We start from the raw sequence: 12,980 nt of genomic DNA, 5'->3' as shown, positions 1-12,980 counted from the left end.
GCAGTTCCTCCTCTCTGCAAAGTCCTGGAGCCCTTAAACTAAGCTACAAGCTGTTTGGAACAAGCAATACTTGATTGATTTGGGTTTGCTCAATAGCTCAAGGTCCTGCCCCAGGTAAGCCTCCTCAACATAAAACAGTAAAAATCTAGGATAATAATTATTTAGGAGAGATGAGTTGACAGTGTACTTTTCCTGTGATTTGTCCTGTGTAGCCTTAAGTGACCTATGGCAACAGAACAAGGGCTGGAGAGGCACTATAACTTTAAAATGAGAGTGCTGCAAAACTTTGCATGCACGTTTGCCAGCCTGCTTTTCCCCAGAAGCTTTGTCCTCAATGCAAAACACACAGTGACTACAGATGCACAGTATTTCACTGAATATCTTTAGTTATTACTTTAAATAATACAGATTCAATCGAACCTCTGTTTTCAGAGTACTTGTGTTTTCATTGAATGAGCAGCTTTCGAAACGCGCAGTAAGATGCAGCTATACTCCTGGAAAGGTGAAAAGCAGCTGGACACGAAGGTTTCACTGATCATCAGAAGAGCTCTAATGTGAAACTATGAAGTGACTGACCCTGGGGCCACTGAGCTGCTTAGCAAATTGGGGTCGTGGGGATATTTGTGCAGAGGGTAACTTTGGAGAGGACTCTTCAACCCATACTCTGTGCTACATGCTCTGTTGATCAGTGTGGTGATGCTCAAATACTTCATCTATTTGATGAGGCTTCAGGAAGACAAGGAGGGAGGGAGAATTGTCCCCGGCACATCTGACTGCTCCGGGCAGAGGGAAGAGCAGCAGCCATCACTGCTGCCTTTCACTTAACACCTCCATTTCCTTCTGCTGAAGGACTCGAGGGGATAGGAAAGGTAGTGGAAGGGACAACACAACAAAAATAGCCCCCCAAAACCCAGGGATTTTGTAAGTGCACAGGTGATACTATTAACAAAGCACCCAGACAGCTCAGCTCCCTACTCTGGCAGTGCACACGCACCATGCAGCACGACTGCCCTCCTCTCCTACACAGCAGAGTTTTGTTTTCCTTCTGTCTTCATTTTTTCTATTTCTCTAAGCAGCCAAGATTCTGGAGAAAAAACTGCTAGCCAGGGCTTATCAGAGCCCTACACCCAGAAACCCTCTGTATGGCCCAGGTGGGATTTTTGCTAAAGCACTTGTTTTGTCTAAGTCTTGCAGGAAGCATGTCAAAAATAGATGCTGTCACAAAATGTAATGAAAACAAAGCATTTGGACACAAGACAAGCGCTTGAAGAACCAGTGCCTGATGCAGACCGTAGTACAGACTGATAACCAATGTGCAAACTGGCTGCTCAACAGCCGAGACCCTCAGGCAGCTGGCTAGCACACTGTCTCCTTTTAAGATGCAAGATGGGTTCAGGAGGTAGCTGTTAAAGCACAACCCAAATCTCACCACTGATGACCCTGCTAAGGTCCTCCAGAAGAGGGCCACGCACCAACCCAGCAGCAGGTAGGACCTCCAGGGATGTTCTTTTGGACTATGACTTAGTGCTCTAATTGCTGCCCTCATGTCTCTGTCTCCTTGGAGAGAGAGGAAAAAAAAAAAAAAAGAAAAACAAACCAAAACTACACACCTCATTGACATGTTTTGGGCAACACTTACCCCCACCCTTTTTTTTTTTTTTTTGATCAGAACAGTTGCTTTCACTTATCTGATTTTCAGATAGATGATGTTCACTCTTGACAGAAAAATCAGTATTCACTATGGTATCTGGGTCTCAAAATCACCAGTTCCTTTTGAAATCTGAAAGTGGTATGCTGCTTGTTTACTTTGAGACTGATGGTCAGGCAAGGCGAAGCGTTAGCAATAACCACTTCATGCTCAAGGCACACAAGGGGGAGGCAGGAACCCTGACCTCCCTCCCTGGACCTCCTGCAGATTTTCCATATGGCCATGGGCCCGTCAGGTTAACTCTCCCAAGGTCTGTTAACTCATCTCTAAAAATATATGCAAGAATTTGTCCAAGACGCTACAATACCGTGAGTAGAGGCATGTAAACTTTCACATGTTGGTTATTTACCAAGCAATGAGGGCTTTTTTGTTTGTTAAGGTTTGGGGGGTTTTCTTGTTGTTTTTTGTTTGTTTGTTTTTAACACAGTTTTACATGGTTTAGTTCCAGACAAGCAAAACTATTGGCAAGATTGACCAAAACTTGATCCATAGTTTGGACCTAAGTAACGATATGAACTATTGACGTTATGGGCTATAAACTCATTCCTCCCCTCTGTGGTTCAATGAATATAAAAATTAATAATATTACACACAAGAGAGGGAAAGAGCCATCTCCAAAACTCTACAAACCTAGTGATAAAGTCACGCTTATCACAACAAAAGTATCTAACTTTGATTCCAAACTCTGAATAAAGAAGAGTGGGTTATGAATGCAGGTTTCTGTCATCTCAGATGAAGAAACATAGAAAGGTACGAAGAAAGGTACAAGGCAAATCATCTTCATCTGTACTATTTGGAAGTCACAGCTAAGTTCCCTTGTGAATCTATCCCATTTGCTTTCAAATTAAAATGCAAGAAAGAAAATGAGATTGTTTACTTAGGCCAAACAAAAACCTTAGGTTTGCCTGAAATCAAATTACTGATATCCTTTAAAATTAAAATAAAAAAATTAAAAAAAAATCAGAATGACCACAACTTTCATTTATTTTTTTAGGGAAAAGAAAAAAAACTATCTGCAGTACCATCACTGTGAGTTTGGAACGTGCTTTAAAAGCTTCTGATAACACTCTCAAGGAAGCTGCATATTCAGTCATATGCATTTATACTACTTCTGCAACAAAAAACATTACATGAAACATCACATTTTTCCTTGCAGATACTGTCTGCTTCTACTGATTTAACCTATAGTCACTCTCCAGTGGCATCATATTTCAGCAGCTTAAAAGGCTAGAATATGTTGCTGACAGCTGAAGCAGGCTCAGAATATCAAGCCTTTATCCAAAATTAACCATGGGTATTGTTTTTATCATTAATGCCTTTGTAATTTGGAGACAGATTCCCAGAAACACACTTCCTGCCACTGCCAAGAAAAGCATAATGGGGTGCTGGATTAATTTGGGTTGTTGTTGGTTTTTTTTTCTTCCTTAATGCTAAGAGCGTGTAACATACACAAATAACAAGTCCCTGTGTTGGACTTGAATGAGCTCTTTTGCACAAATAAACTTTAATGATGACCTAGACATCCAAGCGCCTATGGCAGCAATATCACCATGAGAGAGCTCAACAATAAGAGCAGTAGGCAAAGACTGAGGCTACGGGCACACAAATAAGTCCATGAGCTTGCGCTGCAGCCTCTCTCAGAGAAATTACCTCACGCTTTCTGCAAGGTATGAGTAGGCCCTTCGACCATGAACATGCTGCAAGGCTATGGGGTTTGGCCACTTGCTTGTGTGCGCATGCCCCGAGGGGATTTCAGGGCCAAGTTGCCCCTGTTCTGACAGATTTCCTCTGTAGTATTATGTCAGTTATCTCTTCTGGCCTGTGCTTTGGATCCTCAATTGTAAAATGCTCATGACAATGACAATGAGACACTCAAATGCCATGGGTTGAAGGCTGCCAAATAGATACCCCAGCATCTAGAAAGGACTCAACATCATTTTTCTGATATGAGCAAAGACTGGTGACCAGTTAGAAGTGTATGACCATGTCATAAAGCAGAGCCTGTTCAGTTACCAAGTCTTGGAAGCATTCACAGCATGGCCATAAAGGACTAGAGCCTAGCTGGCAAGAAAAAGCAGAGGAGAAATTAACTCCTTCACTAGGATCGGGGGGGGGGGGGGGCAGGGAGGGAACCCAAGCAATAAAAAAAAAAACAAACAAAAAAACCCTGGAAAGCTTCCGAGAACTTTCTTTTTATATTTTAGTTATGCTTAAAGTGTGAGAACAAACTCTCAAGGGGCGGCTGGCTTATTTTTACTGCCGTATTCCATAAACAAGCAACCACGTACAATATAATCAATCCTGTTTGTAAGTCTCGACAGGACATGAGCACTTCTCTGCAGGATGAAATAGTTTAGTAACCGACTATGTCAACGACAGTGACTCAGCACCTCATCCTCTGTATGAATGAAAGTACGTGCCTGCAACTCTGAAATCTACTGGGGAGACTTTTTGTTGTTGTTGGTTTGGTTTTTGTTTTGAGGTTCAAGAGCTACTGCCTAAGGCCACTACCTTCAAAGCTGGGTCCTACCAATGTTGATTTGCTAAGGTATCATAGCTTGAGTCACATCACTTAGAACCTCCAGGACCTCAATAACTGAGCATCAAAAGTGTATACAGAAGCAGTGTGCGTTATTCTCTCATCAGACTGTCAGTTCTCAGTTTCCACAACACAACACAGTGAGGAGTCATAAGAGTGCCATGACAATAGCACACGATTGAACAGACTATAGAACATGAGTATAAATGTATTAAGAGAAAAGAAAAACAATTACACACTGTTTGCTAAGTTTGAACACCCTTTCCTTCATGCCTCCTTTATTTACCTGGTAAGTGGTAATGTCCAGTAATATAGCAGGTGCTTCGCCTCTTATTTCACCACCACACCAAAACAATCCAAATATAATTAATGAGTTCTAGATCATAATCCACTTTGTTAGGAGCAAACAAAACTAACCCTCTGTGTTATTAAACCACAATATATTTTTCTAAAATATGGAAAAATCATGTATTCATTTGTTTTCAACATAAACATTGCCATCTTGTTGAAACCGTGACAAAACATGTGATGCTACATGAAAGACAGCATTTATGGGCTAGATTCTATCTATGAAAACTCTGACTTCTGCACAAATTTGGGATCTGGTCCTCTGGCATCACAAAGAAGCCCTAGAAATGGTCCATCAAGTCACATGAGTTTCCTCCTACGCAGGAAGATGATACGAGAGCACTGCATTAGCTTTTAAACCGTGTCAGCTACAGTCTGTGAGAGACAGAAGAAAACATTTCAGCTGCAGACCTCTTTCCATCTCAGTGATTCTTATAGGCTCCCCTCCTACCAGGCAATGCCTATTAGCAACCAGACAGGTTACCATTTCAGTGTAAATCAAAGCAGTTTAAAGGCTAGTACATCTTGGGGTGCCTGCCCAGCCTTAAAAAAGCCTGGAGGAAGGTTTAACACATCTCAGCTATCTGACAAGCTCTTTAGCTATAGCACAAATACCTGACACATAAGCTCTACCATCATCTCTCTCCCTTTACCTCTGACATTCAGATCTGCATAGTGCTCCCCAGGGGTTTCCAGATGAGAACCCGTAATCTTGGCAACATTAGATCATTGTCTTTTTCTTTTGCGCACTGTGCTTCCATTGCATATTATTCTGAAGCTCAGAGATCTTTTTGTATTTATTATCAATACAAACCCAGCCCAGAAACATACCTAATGGATTAGAACTGACGGCCCCATCTGATAAATCAAAATATGCCTAGATTTTAACAGGAAGTAATGGACACATCAACGGGAGAGTTCAGTCTGCTGGCAACCTTAATGTAACCCTTTGGTGCCCTCAGATCACTAAGTCATTACATCAAGCTCACGTCCTGGGTTGGGTTGCCCTTTATGAGATCTAATCAGGCTAAAAGGAGAGCAAATAAAAACTGCAGTGGAAAGAAAAGGGTAAACTGCTTCATAGGCTGCCAATAGGCTGCCTAAATCTTTCGTTTAAAGAGTATTACCTCTCCCAGCTGCTTGTGTTGCCCCTCACCTGGAAGTTAAACAGGTTTTTTTTAAAAAAAAAAAAAAGTCTGAATTAATCAACATCTGGTTTTACTTGGAGCAAGTTAAGAAAAGCTCATATGAACCACCCCGCCGGCAGAGCTGCCAAGGAGACAAACAGCATGTGGGTGTAGTGACGTCCCTCACTGATACAACAAATTCAAACATAATTAATTCTAATTCCTTCTCAATTAGTTTAAATGAAAGGTCTATTGTATCAGAGTAAAAAAAATGGCAGAATAGCAGAGATACAAGTCTATTCTCCACACTAAAAAATCACAGATCTCTATGTCCATGCAGGTTATAGAAGTCAGGGCCTTCCTCAAAGCTATGCACAAGCTCTGTCACCTTCTTTATTATTTTTCAGCTCTTCCAAGCAGTGGCCCTGTCATGGACTTCATTGCATTCAGAAATCTGGTGTTGTGAAAACACTGCTTTTTTTTTTTTTTTTTTTTTTTAAGAGAGAGGATACAGTGTCTGGCATGTTAAACAAATACAGCATGAAACACATTTAAACATGAGCAGCAGAAGGGAGTCTTCTACATTTGAAGAGTCCAAGGCGATAGTTTCCTTTTCTGCTCGTGCTTTTTATAACAGCCTCACTCCTATTTATTGTCTCGAGAAAAAGATGTAAACTTAAGATCTCAACACATTCAGACATCAAGGTATCCAAGCCCTATGAAGCAATTCCACGAGCTGAGTTCATTTCTTAGTATATACATTGCTGAAGGACTGATCAATCATTTTAACATATTATGAAATCATTTTTTTCTGTACATTGAAGCTATGCTTATGTATCCCAAGTGTCAGTAAGACACATCTTTGGAGCACTGCCAGGCTCTTCTCCAAGTTGCTTTGTCTCCCTATTTGCTGTATCATTTATTTTTAATACATAGTTTACATTATCAATTTAACATATTAATGTATTAACTAACTTTACTCTAAACCTTTCCTCTTCAGGTTCTAAGAATTAAAAGACACTCTGAAATACCACAAATCAAGATCAGCCCTTCAAAGTCATATTCAGGGCTTTTCCAAACTCTTAGTCTTCACCCACACCGGCAGACTTTGCGTAAAGGTGTATAGAGCAAAAGCAGTCTTGTCTCTCCCTCTTATTAGGGATTAGTTTGCTATAAGGTGCACATCCAGTCCAACAGCCCATATAGACAGATAAATATCATTGAAAGATAACCACTTTGTAGAACAGCATTCTATGCCACATCCAAGGACAAACCGGCCAGTAGCAACCCCCAGGATTTAATATTCTGCTATTGCAACACTATCTATTTTTACTCCTGCTTGCCTAACTCATGAAAAGTATTCCTCACATCTTTTTTTGCTGGTTCTTCTCCTAGTTGGTCTCCCAACACACTATATTGTACATTGTTTAGCCTGTAGCTTTATCTTTGTGTCTCAAGATTCAAGGTTTCTACAAGTATTAAATTCAACTTCTGGGCTTTGCTCAGGAATGAAATGTGACAGCTATTTCCTTTCAGGAGAAAGGAAGATGAAAGAAATTATTCAGACAGCTTTTCGGCACATCAAGATAAGGTACCTGACAGGTTTTGTAGAAACATTTTGCTGGATCAGCAAAATCTTTGTTGAATCACCCATCAGGAAAATGTGCAGAGCGTACATTAAAATACAATCAGTTAGTCGTAGTCTTACCTTCCTGGGTTCTGAAGTCATCTTCAGTAAATTTATTAAAGTTGCCACACAACCCACAGGTCTTATTATAGAGCTTTTCTTGAAGAAGTATCTGAATATTCCCACTGATATCAGTCTTCACCACAAAGCCATGCTCATCACTGGATATTTTATAATAACCTGCCTCCTTCTCTATAAATATGCCATTGGAGGCAAAAGGCATGGAAACCCTGTGAAGAAACACAAGAATTTCTCAGAATATGACACACAAAAACCACTGGGTTTTTTCTGCTGGAATACTTGTTCCCACAAGTACCTTTTGTCTTCCTGCATCACACTTCCATCTAAAGAGAAGCGAAGATTGAAATATTCTCCGAGATACACAGAGAAACCAATTTTCTCTCCATCCTGGTAGTCACCTGAAGAGATGAGACATAAGCAAACATTGTTAGTTCTGGGACTCAGGAGGACAACTTGTAAGTACACATTGCAGGGTTGGGAGCATATAATCTAACATCTTCAAGACCCATTCATCTATTTCATCCCATAGTTTAAAGTGAAATGGACAGATAGTCCCAGGATGAGGGCTGGCATCAACCACCGGCAGGCACATGACCTGGCACTGGCTGTGGACTCACGCTCTCCCCGTTACTGTCTCTAGCCAGTGAATTCTCCATCCTACCATGCACACTGGAGGAGTTTCCACAGGAGATATGCCCAACGATCTGCTTTGCTCTTTCCCTTCCCAGTTTCCTCCCAAGAGCAACCCATGGCTCAGCGGTAAGAGAAGGGGGATGAATCCATTGAACTGATGGAAGAACTGAGCCTGGATATCTTCATTCTTGATAAGCCCTCTAACCATCTCAACTGGTCTTTAAGGGGTGGATGCCAATATTGACTATCCAACTTGGTGGGAGTGGGGAACAACTCGCTCTGAATTTTTTAAATTTTTTCAAAAGGAGCAGCACATAGAGATGGAGACAACTTTCTTAGGCTCTGAGAGAGAAGAGGGTGGGGGTGTTCAGACATAGTCCTTCCTCTGCTTTTGCCCATTGTCTAGCTTTGACCTTACAGCAGCTCTTTGTGCAACATGCCCTCCGTCTGGACCTCCTGTTCCAAGGTTGCCAGCTCTGCCCAGACCTAGACACTTTACTCAGCAACGCAGATTGCGCTTCACAGCCAGGTATCCAAAAACAAAACAAACCCACGCACATATACCAAGATAGAAATCAAAAATAGATTATGCCATGCTTACGTGCCAACAATAAAGTATGGGCTCATGGTTGTTTGGGGTTTTTTAAATTTATTTGATCACAAAATACTGCAATCAATTCATACTTCACATATGCTGATGGGTTCTTCTACATACAAAAACTTTGTACCAAGTTGTTCAAGTTGAAGAAGAAAATTATTTAAGTTAGTATATGATTCCTTTTCAGAATGATGGAATCAGTTTACTTCAATTTACTTGTAGTCAGTAAAGAGTCACCTTAAACTATGACTAACATAAAACAGTTATTAGTGAATATAAAAATATCTACCAAAAGTGTTTGGTATGAAAGTAATATACAGCTTTGGTTCTCATATCGTCTCTTGTCCGTCCCCAAGAATAACGCTGCAGAAGCTCATACTAAGTCAGAGGCCTTTTGTCCTGCAGGATGGGATTTTTTCTTACTACGAGGAATTTAGCATACAGATAAAATTAGTTGTACAGGGTCATGTAGTTCCTGTTCCTGTACCCAGCTTTAACAGCCACATTTCACTAGCAAATTCAAAATTAAAAAAGGTCTCACTTTCCCTCTTTAGAAGAGCCAGTAAGAAAATCTCCATTCCTTGGCAGCTTAGTTATGTGTGAGCTATATTACCAAGGGATAACAGAAGCCAAAGTGACAAACTTTCTTCAGAAGTAATCCTAATTTAAAAAAAAACAAACACAAAACCAAAAACAAACCCCAAACTCAAAAAACCACACACACAAACCCCAACAACAACAAAAACAACCACCAACAAAAAAAAACCTGACCAAACAAAAATAAACACATCCTTTTATGCAGTGGTCCATCCTATCTGACAAAGGGCAACTATTCATCTTTTCTTCTCAGTGACGGAAGCCAGCACAAGGGCAAAGCCACATCCCCACAACATTTTGCATTTGTTACTTCTCAGTATTGTGCTCAGACTCACCTAAGAGTGTGAAGGAGCGCTTGTGACAGTCCCCAGCAAGAAGGTAACTGCAGTCCCCAGCAAAACTGTAGAAAGAACCATCAAAAGTTTTGATGTGATGATTCCCAAAAAGGCTGCAACGGGAAACTGATGACTCCTGAAGCAAAGAACCCGATGACCCTGGATATCAAAACACAACATAACTTGCAATGTAAAACAATCATTTTGTAGTTCAGGAATTTATCTGCTGGAATGTATCACCATTGATCATTGTGTGTCCTGGACCTTTAGCTCCAGCTTCTAGGCAGAATGTATGGCTGGCACGACAGTCCATAGGATTACGCACAGATTTTTTTTTTAATTATATGCATTAGTGAAAAGGTTTTTTTGCTTTATTTCTACTGGCCCAAACCTTGCATGGGTAATTTCAGTCCTGACCCTTTGAGGAATGCCATGTGTTCATTCATTTGTGCCTGCCTGCGATCCCATTAAAATAACTAGGGCAGTAGCAAAGCCCTATAGTTTATTCAGCCAAACATCACTGACTTCAGGGAGTCTTTGTGACTCAACACAGTGCTTGTTGCAAGGTAAAGAGCTAAAAGAAGTAACTTTATCGACGTCTCCAGCGCGATGAGATTATTGCCTGACCCAGGATTGCAGAATGAGATGGGCAAAAAAAAAAAAAAAAAAAAAAAAGGAAGGCAGGGAGGGATGGGATCTCACAGAAGAAACAGTGAAAACATATTATAGTTCCTAGACATCAGAGGATAAACATGTTTTCCTACCTGATATTACAGTGGCCAGCAGCAGGTTTGTTAGCAGCACTGCCAAGAGGAGCATCTGTCAAAAATCAAAATGAGAGATATTAGAATATCCTTAGTTTGGAGTGTTTAGTCTGTTTCACAACTCTTCACCATTTTCTATCCTTTCTTTACAAAGTTATTTTTGAGGTTCTACAACATTTCAGAAAGCTATAATCCATGCAGACTTTCACAGTAATGCAGTTATCCACCCATGCTTCTTTAAGTAAGTAATCTAGGAGAACAGCTATTCTTTGTTCCCATTTTCACTTCTCATTGCAGGGAAATGTGGGCTACCTCCACAGGAAATGCAATCCAACATACACATATATTCCGATTTACCCAAGTTGATACATTGCACACACAAAGCCCTTCAATACACAGCATTATTTATCAGACAAACTGACATGAAGAAGCACACCAGACTGGATCAGCCAACTTGGCTCCAGCAGAAGTCATTTCCACTGCACAAGACTTGCATCTTGCCCAAACATCCACGAAGGGAATGCCAACAAGCTGGCAGACCATTATAACCACACACTTATAATCCACTGACTTCAGGGTGGTAATATGCTTGCGATAAGGAGCAAGAAGTAAAGGGAGGAAATTGTGCAGAGATTAGAGAGCCAGGGTGAAAACTTCCATTCACCAAAATCAGTTTTAGCATTGCCTCCTGCTTTCTACAACCAAAACATCAGCCTTTGTTCTCCATATGTCGATAAGCTACCTTCTGTACTGCCAGGGCTTTAAAAATAGTAATAGGATATGAGTGTCATGCAGATAGTGAACTACAGATTCGTTCTGTGGCAAGACATTAGCTGTTAATGGATGAAAGCTATAGGGAGCTCCATTTAAGTGAGTCAATTTCAGTGATCATATAAGCAACTAGAGAGGCTTAATTTACCATATTTAATATATTAATGCCTGGAGACCAGACACACCTTTCCCTAAAAGAACCCTCCAATTAAAGGCTAGAATACATTTTGCAGAGACAAATTCTGATTTCAGTTTACAGACGTGCGCTTCTTATCGATGTCAGTTATGAAGGTCCAATTCACAGCCACATAAATAAACACTGAGCTTGCCTTATTTACAAGGGAAAAGAAAGATCTATTATAAAACTCAGCCTAATATAATGCTGCAAATACCGGTCTGACACGAGGCCATTACTGCTGCAAGACAGCTAAGAAGTGGCAACTGCATGGGAATGCAACTACAAAGTAATGGTAAAGAAAACAATAGGCATTATTCTCAGATTACACACTTGCTAGTGTATTTTTAGTGCATGCACTGTGTTATTGTGACTGAATCAGATATTGCTTTTCTTTGTTAATCCTTCAGTTTTACAAAGCAGGCAAAGAAAAAAGGGTATAAACCCCTTCTCTTCAGCCCCCTTCCACCTCACAGTTTGTCCTAAGCTGCAGACTTGAAGTTTCACTGAATTCTAACAAAGCAGGCACCACTAACAAATCAGAATAAAATCAAGTAAGATCTGCTAGTATATAATCCTCTATAATTTTTTCACTGGCTTAATTAGAAATGAACGTACCTTCTTCTGTGCGAGATTCCTCTTGCACATGAATAAGTAGCTCCTCCAGTTGCCACCTATAACCTACACCACCATTGTTCCCGTGTTCCTTCAGAAGACGGGACTGGAATGGCTTTGGTCTGAAATTTCTTGTTTTTGTAAAAGCCAGGAACTCTTGTTCATTTAAAAGGAAAGATAAAGACCAAACGTCACATCCGTCTGATTCTCAAGACAATAGATTAAATTGCTATCGTGTAAATCAGTAGCTTTAATTGCCAGAAAGTTACAATTAGGGGAAATAGTTTTAAAAACTTACATGACAGATAAGTCTTTGAAATATATTTTGCATGTGTATGTGTGACAAATCTCACTGGCTGAGCCCATAGGCAGCATATTTATTTGAAAGACTATTGTTAAAGAGGAATAGTAGGATGCTCCATACCTCAAAGACCATGGAGCCACATAGTAGTTTTTCCTGCAAACAACTGCTTTAAAGGAGAAAGATGAAAAAAAATTCAGAGCTAGTAACAATCCATTTTTGTTCTCCAGGTACAAACACATTTGAATTTTGTCACATTCTATTAGATCCACACATTCGGTCCTAGAATTTGCAAACATTTATAGATGTACCCTCTCGAAAAACACATGGTAACAAGTTAATCATGCACATATTTGTTTACAGAGGTGGGCACAATCTTTATGGGCATAAGTACAGCACTGGGCAAAAAATATAGAGCAGACGACATCTTACTTTACTTTCAATGTCCCATGCCTCATATTTGCAATAGCTGCTAGTAATAACAAAGGAGTTAGGAGGCAACACGTTTCCCTGTAAATCATGTTTTGTCACTAGTTCACGGAATCAGGTCCTTACTTTAACCAAGAAAAATAATGCAAAACAATAAAAATATGCCTCCTGAGACTCACCAACAGGCGTGCCTGCCTTATGCACAAGCAATTCTGAGAATGACTGAGTATAATCCCTGCAGACAGTTCTTAGAAAACAAAAAAGAAAAGAAAAAAAATTAAAACCCACCCACTTTGTAATATCATCATTTCTTCCTGCAGGCAGTTTCACAT

The 12,980-nt window shown here is 40.3% G+C and overlaps 1 protein-coding gene across 1 annotated transcript in view; it reads right to left on the bottom strand.

The window, feature by feature from the left end:
- Positions 1-12,058, bottom strand: part of VWF (von Willebrand factor) — a 146,536-nt gene extending 134,478 nt beyond the window's left edge. The window contains exons 1-5 of the mRNA XM_054847069.1: positions 11,922-12,058; positions 10,358-10,412; positions 9,594-9,752; positions 7,726-7,828; positions 7,431-7,639 (exon numbers count right to left, since the gene is read on the bottom strand). Coding sequence (XP_054703044.1) covers positions 7,431-7,639; positions 7,726-7,828; positions 9,594-9,752; positions 10,358-10,412; positions 11,922-11,951 — 556 coding nt within the window. The 5' untranslated portion in view covers positions 11,952-12,058. The remainder of the gene's footprint in view (positions 1-7,430; positions 7,640-7,725; positions 7,829-9,593; positions 9,753-10,357; positions 10,413-11,921) is intronic.
- Between the last annotated feature and the right edge of the window lie 922 nt (positions 12,059-12,980).

Source organism: Grus americana, chromosome 1, assembly GCF_028858705.1.
Source record: "Grus americana isolate bGruAme1 chromosome 1, bGruAme1.mat, whole genome shotgun sequence".
NCBI classification, from domain to species: Eukaryota; Metazoa; Chordata; class Aves; order Gruiformes; family Gruidae; genus Grus; species Grus americana.
The sequence above is the reverse complement of the archived record's forward strand: the minus strand, read 5'-3'. Positions and strand labels throughout refer to the sequence as shown.